Below are 13,250 nucleotides of genomic sequence, written 5' to 3'. Positions count from 1 at the left end.
TGTTAAAAATCTTGCACATGTGGTGCAAGTTTGGCTCAATGGTTAATCATGCGCCCCATGTACAGAGGCTATAGTCAATAATATTCAAGCCGAAGCCCTTTGCTGGATGCTATTCCCCACTCTCTTCTCTCCAGTTTCCTACCCACTGTCCTAAATAAATCCCTAAAAGCCCACAAACTAAAAAAGAAAATATATGTGTGAACCTGAAGTTCAACAAAGAGGTGACATGTGTCCACAGAGGGTGCTAAGTCAATACAAACTGTAAGTTTGTCACAGGAGCTTTAATTCCGGTGCATCACGGTTTAAGTCTAGTTCTCTGAATTTTGATGCATGATTTCTAAAAAAATGCAGACAGGGTAAATAATTAATTTTCAGATTATCGTACCAGTTTAAAAAAAGGAGAACAGAAGTGTTTTTTGGGTAATGAAAGAAAGGGTAAAATTTAGATGAATGCCCAAGCTTTGAGGTAGAAATAGCCAGAAGCATTTATATCTTTGGTCAGTCACTTCCAAATAAAGTTGTGATGATCATCTTCTTTTGCTTATATTTGTTGCTTTGTTGTACCAAAGAGCATCTTTTCTTCAGCTTTTCATCACAAATCTGTCTTAACAGATAGATCTTGCCTGGCCAAAGTTGTCTTACCTTCAAAGTTTAGATTTTAGCTCATTTTTAGTCTAAAAAACAACCGTCTAGAAAGCTATGTTAACAGAAGGAAATAGATATCCTGATGTCTGTAGTGCCAACCAATCAACTCTATCTGCCAACTGTGTGCCACACCATGAAGGAATCCAGTTCTGCTTCTGGATGGACCTTGTGTTGAATTGTCTTTTTCATATTTCATAATAAAACAAAATCACTCATTTATTTTTTCTAAAAAATCCTTAATGCAATCATCATCTAATCTCTTTGCTCTATAATCCAAGTCTTGTAGTCTCATACTTACATTAAAAATCACAACAGTTCAAGGTGTTTCCACTGCAGGGAAAAACAAGCCGGATATAAAAGCCAACACTGCAAAGCATTAACACACTTCTGGTTTATTTCTATGCAGTTGTTATCAGCAACGTATGTGGTTTCTCTTTCATGTGAGGCTCCTACAAAAACACAAACATTCACACGTTTTATCCTCAAGGCTTTGTTTTAATCTTTGCATCATGCTGGAGTCCCTCGTCAGTAACACAAATTGGGTTACGATGTTCCTTCTGCTGCTTGTCTTTTTTCTTTAGGTGAACTTTCTCTGAGTGTGTGCAGCGTTTAGATGTGTATTTGCACCATGGAGTCACCAGTAAATGATAAAACAGTGCCCAGACTCTCTTATAGAGGGGGGACTGGCTTTATTCAACTGACATTTGCCCTTGAACATCGTGTGAGTGATCGTTCATTAGACAAATGGCAGGCCGAGCTGTCCCTATGTCGTAAAGTGCTCGGCTCTGCTCCCTTTTGTTTTCTAACAGGAACTAGTGCTAAGTGGAGATGCCAACACAGCTCTGCAGACAAAGGCCACTCTCACCCCATATCCGGGTTACCTTGGAAACCAGGGTCCTTATTAAGGGTCTGGAAAGATTCCAACATGTGTTGAAAAAAAAACAACACAGATATCAAAACTTTGAATTTGAGCCACATAGAAGTCAAAACTCTGATCATGCATTTCATGGTTGTAAGTTCTTTGTTCTATGTCAGGATTTGGTGACACATCCAAACCCATTGTGTGTATTTTGTGCCGCTGCACATGTTTACACCCCTAAGTGTCCCTTTGTGTTTAATCCCTTGAGGCTAAAAGTGTTGTCTTTCCTTAAATCTCCCATTGTTTACTTGTGCAGAAGCCATCTGTGATGGAAACTCTCTGGCAAAGACAACAACAAGCTCAGTTGTGCAGTTTTTTTTTTTTAAATTGAGAGAAGATGGCCAACAAATCAATTGTCTCTCGCATGAGGGTCAAACTCTGGACACTGCACACTGGGTGAGATAATTGTCTGGAGTTTTAACAACTTTTTATTGAAAGAAGAGCGATATTGATTCTACTCCTTGTGGCTCTGCTCTGACATAACTGGAGGACTTGGCTACAATTGCAGGAAAAACCCACTGAAGACAGAAGAAGGCAGGACAGCAAATGTAGGAAACAGTAGGATTTCAGGGAATAATTCCCCTGTGTCGCCAGAGTAACTACTGAGCACTTAGTTTTGAATTGAGTTATAACTCATTTTTGTGGAAAGCCCCAAAGGCAGTGTGTCATCCTACAAAGCAACCCGTGGGAAAAGTCAGAGCCGGGTCTTAACGGGCGGCGGCGCAGGAGTGTTTATGTGCTCATTGTGTGCTGCTACCACATGTCCTCACCGCCAGACAAGCAGCAGCCTGAGAGCTGGAACTCCAGGAGATCAATGCATCATTGAGCATGTGCCTGGGCCCGGGTATTGATCCAGCCCTGCACAGCCAGTTTGTATCTCCTCTCAGGCAGATAGAGGTGCTGACACAATTGAGTGAGTATCTGTGTTTTGAGAAAGCATGGATCACACACCACGTTCAATGAGAGCCCAAATGTGCTCATCTCAATCACACATCCCCTATCAGTGCCCCTCCCTCTTCAAATCAATCCTATCTAAGGAGCTGGAGGACGGAGGATCGATATCACTGTAGGAGTATGAGCAGCAAATGTTGGTCCTGACTGAACAGCTGGATGTGTGCCCAGCCAGGATGCCAGGAATGTGGCCTGCAGTGCTGTTTGACAACACATGGCCGGCCTGTTTCTGACTGAGCATTTGTTCACTCTGGGAGTCGTCTCTAGTTAATCAGCCTGTTGTTCAGGAGTGCGTCAGCTGCCCGGTCAGAGGACTTCTGCCCTCCGGGATTCACAAAAACTCATTCCCCCAAACTGAAAGGGGCAGGGAGAGCGCCTCTCGCAGGCTCTGATAAAATTGCTTGGGATTCACGGCACGTATGGGAACAATGGCCTGAAATGATAAATGGCTTTGCAAAGCAGAGTGAATTCATCCGAGACTGCCTACTTTTTTTGTTGTGACCCAGCAATACCCGAATATGCAGACGCTGATAATGTTCACTACTGCCATACATGCTCTGCAAAAAAAAAAAATCATTAAATCAGGCTTGCTGGGTAGTTGCATGTCTCAACTTTAGACTCTAACCAACATTAGGACCTTTGCTTCAAGCGGTTCCTCCAACTTCCTAACCCAGCTGAGTTTGTGCGCTCTGCTCTCTGTGTGAGCTACACCCACACACCCTGTATATGCCGCGCTGCCTTTGAGCTACACTCGCACACTTTCTCTCTGTGGTTGTTCCCTGTTGTCTGCAAGCTGTATGCCATCTAAAGCAGCATACAGTGTGCTAGCTGCTTAGCATTCAGCACACTTCAAAGCACCTCAGTGTGACAGCACAGCCCAGGGCTCATTCTCTCCTAATTGGAGGTTCATTAAGGGACATGGTGCGCCTCAGGGGAGCCCTGCTCACTGCCAGAGAAGCCCGTCTTTAGTTGGATTTTGGGGTGTTTACTTGCTGCGGCTGATTTAGGAAGTCATGGAGAAATATGAAAATGGGGTTTTAATTGAGATAAAAGTTGATGTGGCATGCGTGCGGTCCTCAGTGTCATTGTCGGAGGGTATTAGCGCACTCCGGAGAGAGCTTTAAAGTGACATCCGGTAGATGGAAAAACACACCTGCTCCCGCTGCATTAGAGAGTCAGAGGACGAAATGTGCCGTCCTCTGGGGTTCAACTACAAGTGATCATTTAGAGGGTCAATGACATTTAAAGGGGTCAAGTTCTAGCCCTTAAAATCTCTGCAGGGTTCCAGTATTAATGATTATTTGTTATGCAGCCTCATGCTCTGGATGAAGTGAATTGGCTGGTTATTGGAGGGGGGGGGGGTTGGAGTGTGGCGTCAGTTTGGCGAGGAGCAGACACAGTGTCCTTGTCGTGCTGATCCATTCGTCCGGGGCGGTGGCCAGTGGAGCGAGGGAATATGGACTCACTTCATTAATCGTGCTGAAAGTGTCGACTTCAAGGAGAACCACCCAAGGGTGTGCTATTTATATAAATGCAGGACTCTTAATGTGGGGCTATGTCTTCCTTATCTTTTAATTACAGTGAGTTGACATGACCATCATGGTTGATTGTGTAGATCAGTAGACAAAAAATATATAAGAGAAAAAAACCCTGGTCTTCTGCATTAAGCATGAAAAAAGGCCATTATAGAATTCCTCTCTCTCATACTGAGAAGAATTTAGGTCAGATGGTTTTGCCCTCATTACCAAGCTCTGGCTTCTATCGGTGCTGTGAAGCTGATGTAGGATCAGTTCCCATTAATCCACAATCAAACTCAACCATGCCAGACTCCACAAACCCAAGCTGGCTGTGGATCAGTCCTTACCAGGAGTAAACAATGGCTTCTTAGTGCCGTTTGGCATTTCAGCATGTCAGAAACGGGAGACGCAGCAGACAGTAGATGGAGTTGGCATTTACATGAAACCTCAGGGCAAAGTCTGCCACTCAGATTGTCAGATTGAGGACAATTTATCAAACTAATAAACACATTGTCTTCATTTACAGCAGCGTGGTGTTTCTCACTGCTGTGTGTGTGTCATGTTTGTTTATAAGGGGTGGGTTTTTTGCTGGTGAACACAAACAAAACGCCACATTATCTTGACATGTTGCTTGCCTTGCAAAGCGCTGCACCTGAAGAAGATCTGCCTTTAATCTCAGGGTAATTTGTCGGTGTTGTTTTAAGGCTGCAGCTCCTGGAGTGTGAACCACGTTCCCCTTGTCTACATAATGTTCTCAGCAGAATACTCACAGAGAATTAGTGGTCTGATATCTGTGGCCTGGGCATGATCGATGAGGACCTGGGCTCCCATGGGAGTCATGGGAAAGACCGGTTTGTTTACTCTGCACTTTCTCCAGGGTCTCGGTGGCAGTTTGATTTATACTATGCTGCTTTGCACCGCAGCTATGTTATTGGGAGCCTGGCTCGTAGTCCACTTCATTCTTAAGCAGCCAATGCATTTTAATGTAGAAAAAGAAAATTGGCTCCACATCTGACGGTAGGTTCGACCCTGGGATGGGAGCGAAGAGCAAAAGGGTGAAGCTGGAAGAGAAATCAGACGTTTTGTTTGGGGAATGAGATGTGAGCTCAGCCCTGAGAGTTTTTCCAGCTGACCCTTTTCCTCCCTCCTCCTCCTCCTCTGTTCCACCTCCTCCCCTGCTCCAGTAAATACAGTTTGCACTCCTCACAGGGGCCCAGGGCTGACGGCAGGGTGCATGAGGGGATGAGAAAGAACCTTTTCTGATGCTTTTCTGTAAGACTTTAATATATGCAAATCTCAATTAAGACCTCCTGTGCCCTCATTAGGCCTTTCAGTGGGGCTTAGGAAAGGGAGGGGTTAATTAAAACCCCTCTCAGGCAAAAGGGATGTTGGTTGCTCACAGAGTACCACTAGGAGAGTGATCAATACCTAAGCATATCATTATGATTTAGAGGAGGTGTTTAACCGCAGCTCTAAATCAATTTCCTTACGTCTGGGGAAGGGAGGAGACAGAAGAAAAATAAGCCCTCTGGGTGGTGAAGGGAAGGAAATGTTCTTATTCTGTGTCAACTCGCTCCCACAGCAGACAAAGACTGCCCTCACATCTTTAGTATTGTTCAAATGTATTGTCGCGGCAGCTTACACAAGCCTGCAATGAGACAAAATAAACTTTCTCTGGAGCTCACAGCACATTGAAAATAGAAGCAGAGGGGAAGACACAAAACAATAAAAAGAAAAACAGACTACAAAGATATGGGTTATGACCATCTTATTCACACATTTGCCATGCTTATGTGAAACATCATTTCGCAACCAGTGGAAGAAGAGCTTTTTTGAGGCAGCGGTTTAGAGAGATGATGGGTTATTTCTCCTGAAAGTGAAAATCAGTTTCTTAAGGGGTGAAAGGGTCGTGACTGAATTACACTTGAGTGACAGCAGAGCCCCTTCACCCCCCTTCAAAGACAGACAGGAATCAAAGCTGGCATGATCGATCATAGCCCGAGCTTCACCGCGGCCTCAGAGCAGCAGAGAGATCAACCGGAGGAGTTGTCTGACAGCACAACAGGCTCAGGAAAGACTGCCTAGAGATTAGAAGATTACATCTGATGGACGTGCTGCAGAGTACCGACTAAAAGAAGAGAAAAGAAGCCATTTTAACTTTTTTTTGTTTCCAGTTCAGAGGTGCCAATGCGGAGCTAAACCTTTTCCAATTCCTCAGGAGAATGGTTTTTAAATCCGCTTGTTACCTATCCTCAATCCTGGCTATCACTATGAGAGAGCAAATTAATAATGACTGCTACAAAGCAAAGAGTGCCGGGTCGTTTCTGCCAAATAATTAATTTTCCTCTTCGACTGAGACTGCAATTATAGCCGCTCGGCTCCACAGATTGTTTCCACTTCAGTATTTTTATAGAATACGTAGAAATGATTCCCTGGGCGATTCTTTTCCTCCCTGAGGGGGAAAGTCTTCTTCATTTGCAGCTTGGTAGGTTAAACAAATGCTTTAATAGAGGTTCTGTGGTGCATCAGATATATAAAGGTGCACAGGGTCATGGATACCCAGACACCCATGTTGTCCCTTAATGCAGGAGAGGCTTTCTTCATTAGCCAGGAGTGCTTCCACTCATCAGGGAAAGTGTGTTTATGTCAGGCAGAGGGCTTACTGCTTCTCATTACATTAAGAAGAAGGCAGTGAAGGCCACACATTGTTGGTTAATGCACACAGAGCCCTGGTTGTATCCTTAAAATACTCTGAGATAGACAGCCCCTGGGGTCACACCGAGCCCAGGGGACTCCATCTGTCCAGGGACTGGAAGTGCTGATATAGAGTCCGGTTTTCTGACTGTGAAAGCACATTTTAAAATGACACAAGTTGTCACAGTGTGCGGTGCGGTGAGATGTGTTGTGTCAGGTTGGGTCGACACCATGAAGCCCAAACTTGTAGTTACTTAGGGACTGCTGAGAATGTATAGTGGGTACAGTGCGCCTGAGGGGATAATTCTAAGATTTACAGCTGAAAATGGTCTAAATTAACTGACAGGACCGTGTGTGTGTGTGTGTGTGTGTGTGTGTGTGTGTGTGTGTGTGTGTGTGTGTGTGTGTGTGTGTGTGTGTGTGTGTGTGTGTGCGCACGTGTGCGTGTGTGTGTGTGTGTGTGTGTGTTGAATGTTTGAGTGGCAGAACTCATTAAAACTATTTTGTGGAGTATTCTTTTCTTGGCAGCCTTATCAGGATGCTTATCCACAGAGCAGGAGAATGGGAATACTGTGAGCATTTGGCAGGATTCATGAAGTGGCACGTTTTCATGTTGTTTTTGTTGTGTTCTTTCAGGGGCAGGGAGAGGCTTCAGCACGGGGGACGACCATGGAGGGGGACTGTCTCAGCTGCATCAAGTACCTCATGTTTGTCTTCAATTTCCTCATCTTTGTAAGTATAGTTCATCCCTCTCTCCAAGACACTCAATCTGGCCATCTCTGGTGATACTGTCAATCTAATGATGTGAGATGGGCTCCTGGCTGCCCCCTGCTCGACTCCCTAATGGAGCCACATTTGCATTTCATTACACAGAGGCAATCTTGATTCTATCAGATTCTCTTTTGATTAGATTTTACTGCGCTGACACACATCTGAGCCACACTGTGCCATGCAGACTTTGTGACTGGCACCTGAGTTTATCAGTCCTGATCAGACAATCAAGAGTAATCCTGTTAGTGTGAGCCTGTGAAGGGGGAGGGGGGGGGGGGGGAGGGGACTGAGTAAGATGGTTTTGTCTCTTTTCCTGCTTTATTAAGCGCAACCAAACCGTTTAGAGACTCTACTTAGACGTGGCTGCTCAAGGCCGGGGTAATAATGCAATCAGCAGAGCAAAGAATGAACTGGGCTGTTAACATCACTCAATAACATCCACTGTTTTACTCTGCCAGCCCTTTGTTTCCCTCTATGGTCGTTTCACATCCGTTCAACACTTCCCCAGAACCAAGTTTCAAAATGGCTACCTCATCTCCTTCTACCATAACCTCCACCTCTGAGATGCAGAGGTGTTCGTTTGAAGGAGCCCAGGTCTCTCCCACTGACAGGAAGACAGGGATTGTGGGAGAAGTGTGTCAGGCGCAGATCTCCCCCTCCCCACTCTTCAGTTCCTACTTTTCTTAATCACATGAGTCACCTCGCGGTGGCTGCAGATAGGGTTTTAGTCAAAGGGAGGATGGGAGCGGATGGAGGCTGCATGTCTTCAGCAGGTTGGGGGTTATATGAAGCTGCGTGGATATCTTCACCCACCCCCACTGAGGTATTATGGCTCTGTAGATCTCCAACCATTTATCTCCCCTCCACTGACACACAAACCTTTCAGAGATTTGCATTACCAGCATGTTTCCTGACAAAAAGGCTCAGTTTTATTTTCCATTATGACAGCTTGTTGAATGTTTGGTGTGTCACTGGGGGATATGAAGCTCTCCTCTGAGTTCCCATTAATTTTTAAAATGCAGCCAATTTCTGTTTTGTCTAACCGGAGTCCTCTGTCCTCTTTTTCTCCCTCAGCTGGGGGGCTCTTTCCTCCTGGGAGTGGGAGTGTGGGTCCTGGTGGACCCCACAGGCTTCAGGGAAATAGTAGCAGCAAACCCCCTGCTGTTCACCGGGGTCTACATCATCCTGGGCATGGGAGGCATGCTCTTCCTCTTGGGCTTCCTGGGCTGCTGCGGAGCCATCCGTGAAAACAAGTGTCTGCTCCTCTTTGTGAGTTGGCTGACAAATTCAACATGTAGTTGCGTTTCTGATCTTGTTTGTGAGCATGTATGTGGATTATTCTGACTGTCAGTTTTGGGGAAGCTGAAAGCCAAAAGAGCAAAATGCTCCTCTATTTGCCTTCATGCCTCATGCCTTTTGCATTATTAATGCTGAGTGAAGCGGGCACAGCCAGAATGTGATTTTTAAGTGACTGACATGCACTTTTCTGATGATCAACCACCTTTTCCCATTCTCTGTCTTACACTTTCTCCATTTTTTATTTTGTTTTCTTGCAGTTCTTTATGCTCATCCTCCTCATCTTCTTAGCAGAGCTGGCTGCTGCCATCCTGGCCTTCATATTCCGGGAGCATGTAAGTCTCAACAGTATTTTCTGCCTCTTTGATCACCTGTTTCTAATAGGACTGTCTGATAAATTTCAATAGGTAATAGCGGTATTAGAATAAGAAGAGCTGTCATTTATACCCTGCACAAATTCATCCTCCTCATGCCTTTTTTCCCAACATCGTTTTTGATTGAAATAATATTTTTTCCAGTGCTGCTCATTTCTAAAGCAGCTCTGTTCTAATGCTCAAACACCATTAAGAGTACTGCTTCACTTTAGAATTGCACTCCAAGAGTAGTCAAACTTGGTGAACAGCTTTTACCCCTGCAGTGACACTAACCATGTGCTCCTGCCTGCTATTTTTACAGCTGACCAGAGAGTACTTCACCAAGGAGCTGAAGAGACACTACCAGGGCTACAACAACACTGACGTCTTCACCTCCACATGGAACGCCATCATGACTACAGTAAGGCCACAGCACACATGGCAAAGGGCTCACATTCTGGAGCTTTTACCAACTCATTGCTTCCACCAGCAGTCTGCAGAGACAGGGAGGTTTCAGGCGTCAGGGGGCTATATTTTATAGATACAATCCTCAAGATTTAGGTCAATATTCATGCTGGATTGGTTGGACCACAGGCCAGTGCACAAATAGGCACTTTGCAATAAAGGCTTTCTCTCCAATTCTTTCCTTCCACCAGTTCGACTGCTGTGGGGTGAACAGCCCAGAAGATTTTAAGGACAGTCTGTTCAGGCAGCTCAACCGGAATCATGTGGTACCAGAAGCCTGCTGCCAGCGTGCCAGTCAGGCTGGGGAGGCGGCCTATATCACCCAGGAGCAGTGCCTATCAGGAAATATGATGTTCCGCAATAACAAGGTAACTTCTGCCATCTACCACTGAGATCTCCCCCTTCTGCCTACTCCCAAACCTCCAGCAGGCTTAATTAGAGCTGGAGACAGTTGAGGGGTGACACACAGGGGCTGCCTGACTCCTCTATGGCTGATTAGTGCTTCTCCACGTTGTGGGTGTCATGGGAGGCTATCTTACTATGTGTGGAGATGGTGCATGTATGTAAGCAAGTGTGTCTGTTTGTGTGCTTGTGCCTACTTTGACAAATTGGAATTTTTCGAGAGAATACATGTGTGCAAAAACAGAGGATAATAAGAGTATGAATATGTGAAAATTAGGACTGCCTCGCAGTTCAGCACTCGCCCACGCACGTCCCTGCTTCCATGTGTGTGTGAAGAAAGCCTCGAAGTGAAATGTAATTACAGTGAAAGCTGATAGGAAGAGGTTTTCACTGCACTCTCCACCTGTTGTTTTTCCTGCCAGTTGAACAATGTGAGGTGTCCACAATGTGTGCGTCTGTTCATTCACACAAAGAGGCCTCATTAAAAGGCAGTGTGGCTGGAAGCCCTGCTTCCTCCTCATTCAGGCAGGCCTTTGTTTAAAGCCTCACTCGATTAAAGCTGTGATTCTCCTTTAATTGTCTCCGTAATTCTGCGAAGTTTATTGCCCTGTGATTGTCTCCTGAGTGCAGTGTCTTTGTGTGTCCACAGGGCTGTTACTCTGCAGTCGTTGACTACTTTGAACTGTACATCTATGTGGCTGGAGCGCTGGCCATTGTGGTGCTAACCATTGAGGTATGAAATATTTTTACTGGTCAAATTATCACATATACAGCATTTCTCTTCTCGCTCTAACCATGTGAATAGTCATTTTAGAAATGTGGAATCCTACATGAAGCAGAAGACATTTGCCTGAATATGTGTCGTGTTATGCTTGGTCTTGATTGACCTGTGTTTGGCAACAGCTCCATCTAGTGGTGCAACTTGGTGCTACAAGAACATACATTTTACTGAGCCACCTTGATTTTAACACATTTCTGTCCTGAGTGCTGATCTCAATTATTCAGAGTCCAGCTTTTCTTTTTGTTACCCATGAAAAATACAGATGTAGATTCAAAGTAGTGCTACTCAACTCATTTGTATCTCATGTCCTACTTATGTCCATGTTTAAGTCTGTCTAAGGAGGTCATGTATGAATACAATTGTGTTGATGGTTTTACATGTGTGTCTATCTTATTACATCATGCTAATTATTTTGTCCTCTTCTCGCCCTCAGCTCTTCGCCATGGTCTTTGCAATGTGTCTCTTCAGGGGAATCCAGTAGAGCTGCTCCACCTGTGAACTTCTTTTTTTTTTAAAGGGAATTCAGGAGAGAAGAAACAAAAATGGACACTTGTAAATTTGTTGATCTCTTTTTCTATTGGCAAATTGGTAGAACAACAAACTCAGACTCTTGTACTTCACAGCTGGACTTTTGAGGTACTGGGTGGCAAAAAAAAATAACACACACACACACATATAAACCTTAGAAAATGTGGGAGATCAGAAACAAAACTGATGTTAAACGATTTTTGTGTAAAGTGGAATCAGTAATTTTCCCGACCAGGTCTGGCACAGACTGGGCGCAAAGAAGACGAGCATGAGGACCAGGTGAAGCCTGAGCAGAAGGCACTGCACTGACTTTTGGATGAAGAATATTTATATTAAGTAAAGTTGGCTTAACTGTAAAAATGTGTTTAATGTACACTTTGGCTGTTACCCTTGACCTTTCATACTGTAAACTGTAACACACTCCCTCCCTCCATATGCCTTTTTTTTTTACAGCCACTCTTCTTCAATGCTGTATTATAAAAGCTCTGCGTGTGTGCGTGCTTGTGTGTGCGTGTGTGTGTGTACATACTTGATGCTCTTTTTGAATGTGTATGGACTAGATTGTGAGCATGAGGCTCTTCATGACCCTTCCCAAGCTTGAAAGCCAACCTCTGGTTCTTTTTCTATTTGTATGGTGATGTTTATTGCAGTAGTGGTTCCATGTGGTTTTAGGTGGTGAAATGTATGTGTATGCATTTGTATTAGATTCTTGAACAAGTTGACAACATAAATGGCATTCTACAAGACTGAACTTTTTGTTCTGATTTTCTTTCTTACACAATTTAAAACCATTTTATGAGAGAAGATTTTTTTCTGTATGAATGTAATCCAGGCTTTCCATCTAGTTACAGTTTAAATCAAGTTAAAGTTGCAGTTTGAAAAAAAAAAAAAAAGAAGCCTAATTTAATGGATAAACAAACATACATTTTAAAACATATTGATTTTTTATTGAACCATATTAGAAACAAGTTTCAAAGTCAAACTGTTACTCTAAGATATACAACCAAATTTTAGAGTTTCTGCTCCAGCTTTGAGGCATGGGTCCTCGGTCTCTTTTAATAACGTCATTAATCTCTGCTACACCTTTTTGACATTTGAAATATTAAAACATCAAAGATGGATGTTTTTTATTGATCAGCTGAGGCATAATAAAAGATGGTTAGGGCCTGCAAAATGGCTGTTGGTGTTAGTGAAAACTCAATAGTACCCAAAATGCATTAGCTTATTGATTTTTTTTCCTGCAAAAAGTGCATGACATTTAAGACTGACGGACAGACATTATATGAAATATGGTTTGGAAGATGACCGCTGAAATGATATATTGCAGCAAGTGCAGCAAATGGCAAAAGGATAGAGCGAAGAGAATTGAAACATGAGAGGAGGCACAAAGACAGGAAATTGATTAAATATGAAATGTGTTTATGACAATACACTAAAGTCTGTCAAGTGAAAAAATAAATGAAAGTTCTCTTAGCTGAGTCAAGACTGCAGATAAATGACAGAGGGATAATGAATCACCAAATAGTTTTTTTTATTATTCTTTTTGATACCTGGACTATACCCTAAAAGTGAAAAATGCACCTCTGCTAATCATACATCCAGGGGCGATTCTAGGATCGGATGTTTAGGGGTGCTGAGCCGGGCATGATACATTTCACTGTTTTGTACATTTTAATGCAATTTCATTCCCACATTTGTGAAGGAAAAGTAAAACACTTTTTGGGAAAGTCTGTGACTAAACCATCAAATCTGATAAAGGTTATTTAAATGCTGAGCCACAGCAAAAGAGAAATGGATTGGAATCATAAAAGAAACATGGTAACCCTAATTTATGGGGAAAGACAACTCATTTTGATACAGCAGCTCCTCAACATATACATTAACAGTATGTATGTTTTTGGATTAAAACAGCCCCCTATAGTGAGTAC

The 13,250-nt window shown here is 43.6% G+C and overlaps 1 protein-coding gene across 2 annotated transcripts in view; it reads left to right on the top strand.

The window, feature by feature from the left end:
- tspan18b (tetraspanin 18b) overlaps window positions 1-12,073 on the top strand; it is a 37,230-nt gene extending 25,157 nt beyond the window's left edge. For both annotated transcript variants that reach the window (XM_034684793.1, XM_034684794.1), the window contains exons 3-9: window positions 7,363-7,458; window positions 8,572-8,766; window positions 9,054-9,128; window positions 9,469-9,567; window positions 9,803-9,979; window positions 10,663-10,746; window positions 11,228-12,073. In XM_034684793.1, the coding sequence (XP_034540684.1) occupies window positions 7,363-7,458; window positions 8,572-8,766; window positions 9,054-9,128; window positions 9,469-9,567; window positions 9,803-9,979; window positions 10,663-10,746; window positions 11,228-11,275 (774 nt within the window). In that variant the 3' untranslated portion in view covers window positions 11,276-12,073. The remainder of the gene's footprint in view (window positions 1-7,362; window positions 7,459-8,571; window positions 8,767-9,053; window positions 9,129-9,468; window positions 9,568-9,802; window positions 9,980-10,662; window positions 10,747-11,227) is intronic.
- Window positions 12,074-13,250: the final 1,177 nt, after the last annotated feature.

The sequence above is a fragment of the Notolabrus celidotus genome, chromosome 6 (assembly GCF_009762535.1).
Source record: "Notolabrus celidotus isolate fNotCel1 chromosome 6, fNotCel1.pri, whole genome shotgun sequence".
Lineage (NCBI taxonomy): Eukaryota > Metazoa > Chordata > Actinopteri > Labriformes > Labridae > Notolabrus > Notolabrus celidotus.
The sequence above is the reverse complement of the archived record's forward strand: the minus strand, read 5'-3'. Positions and strand labels throughout refer to the sequence as shown.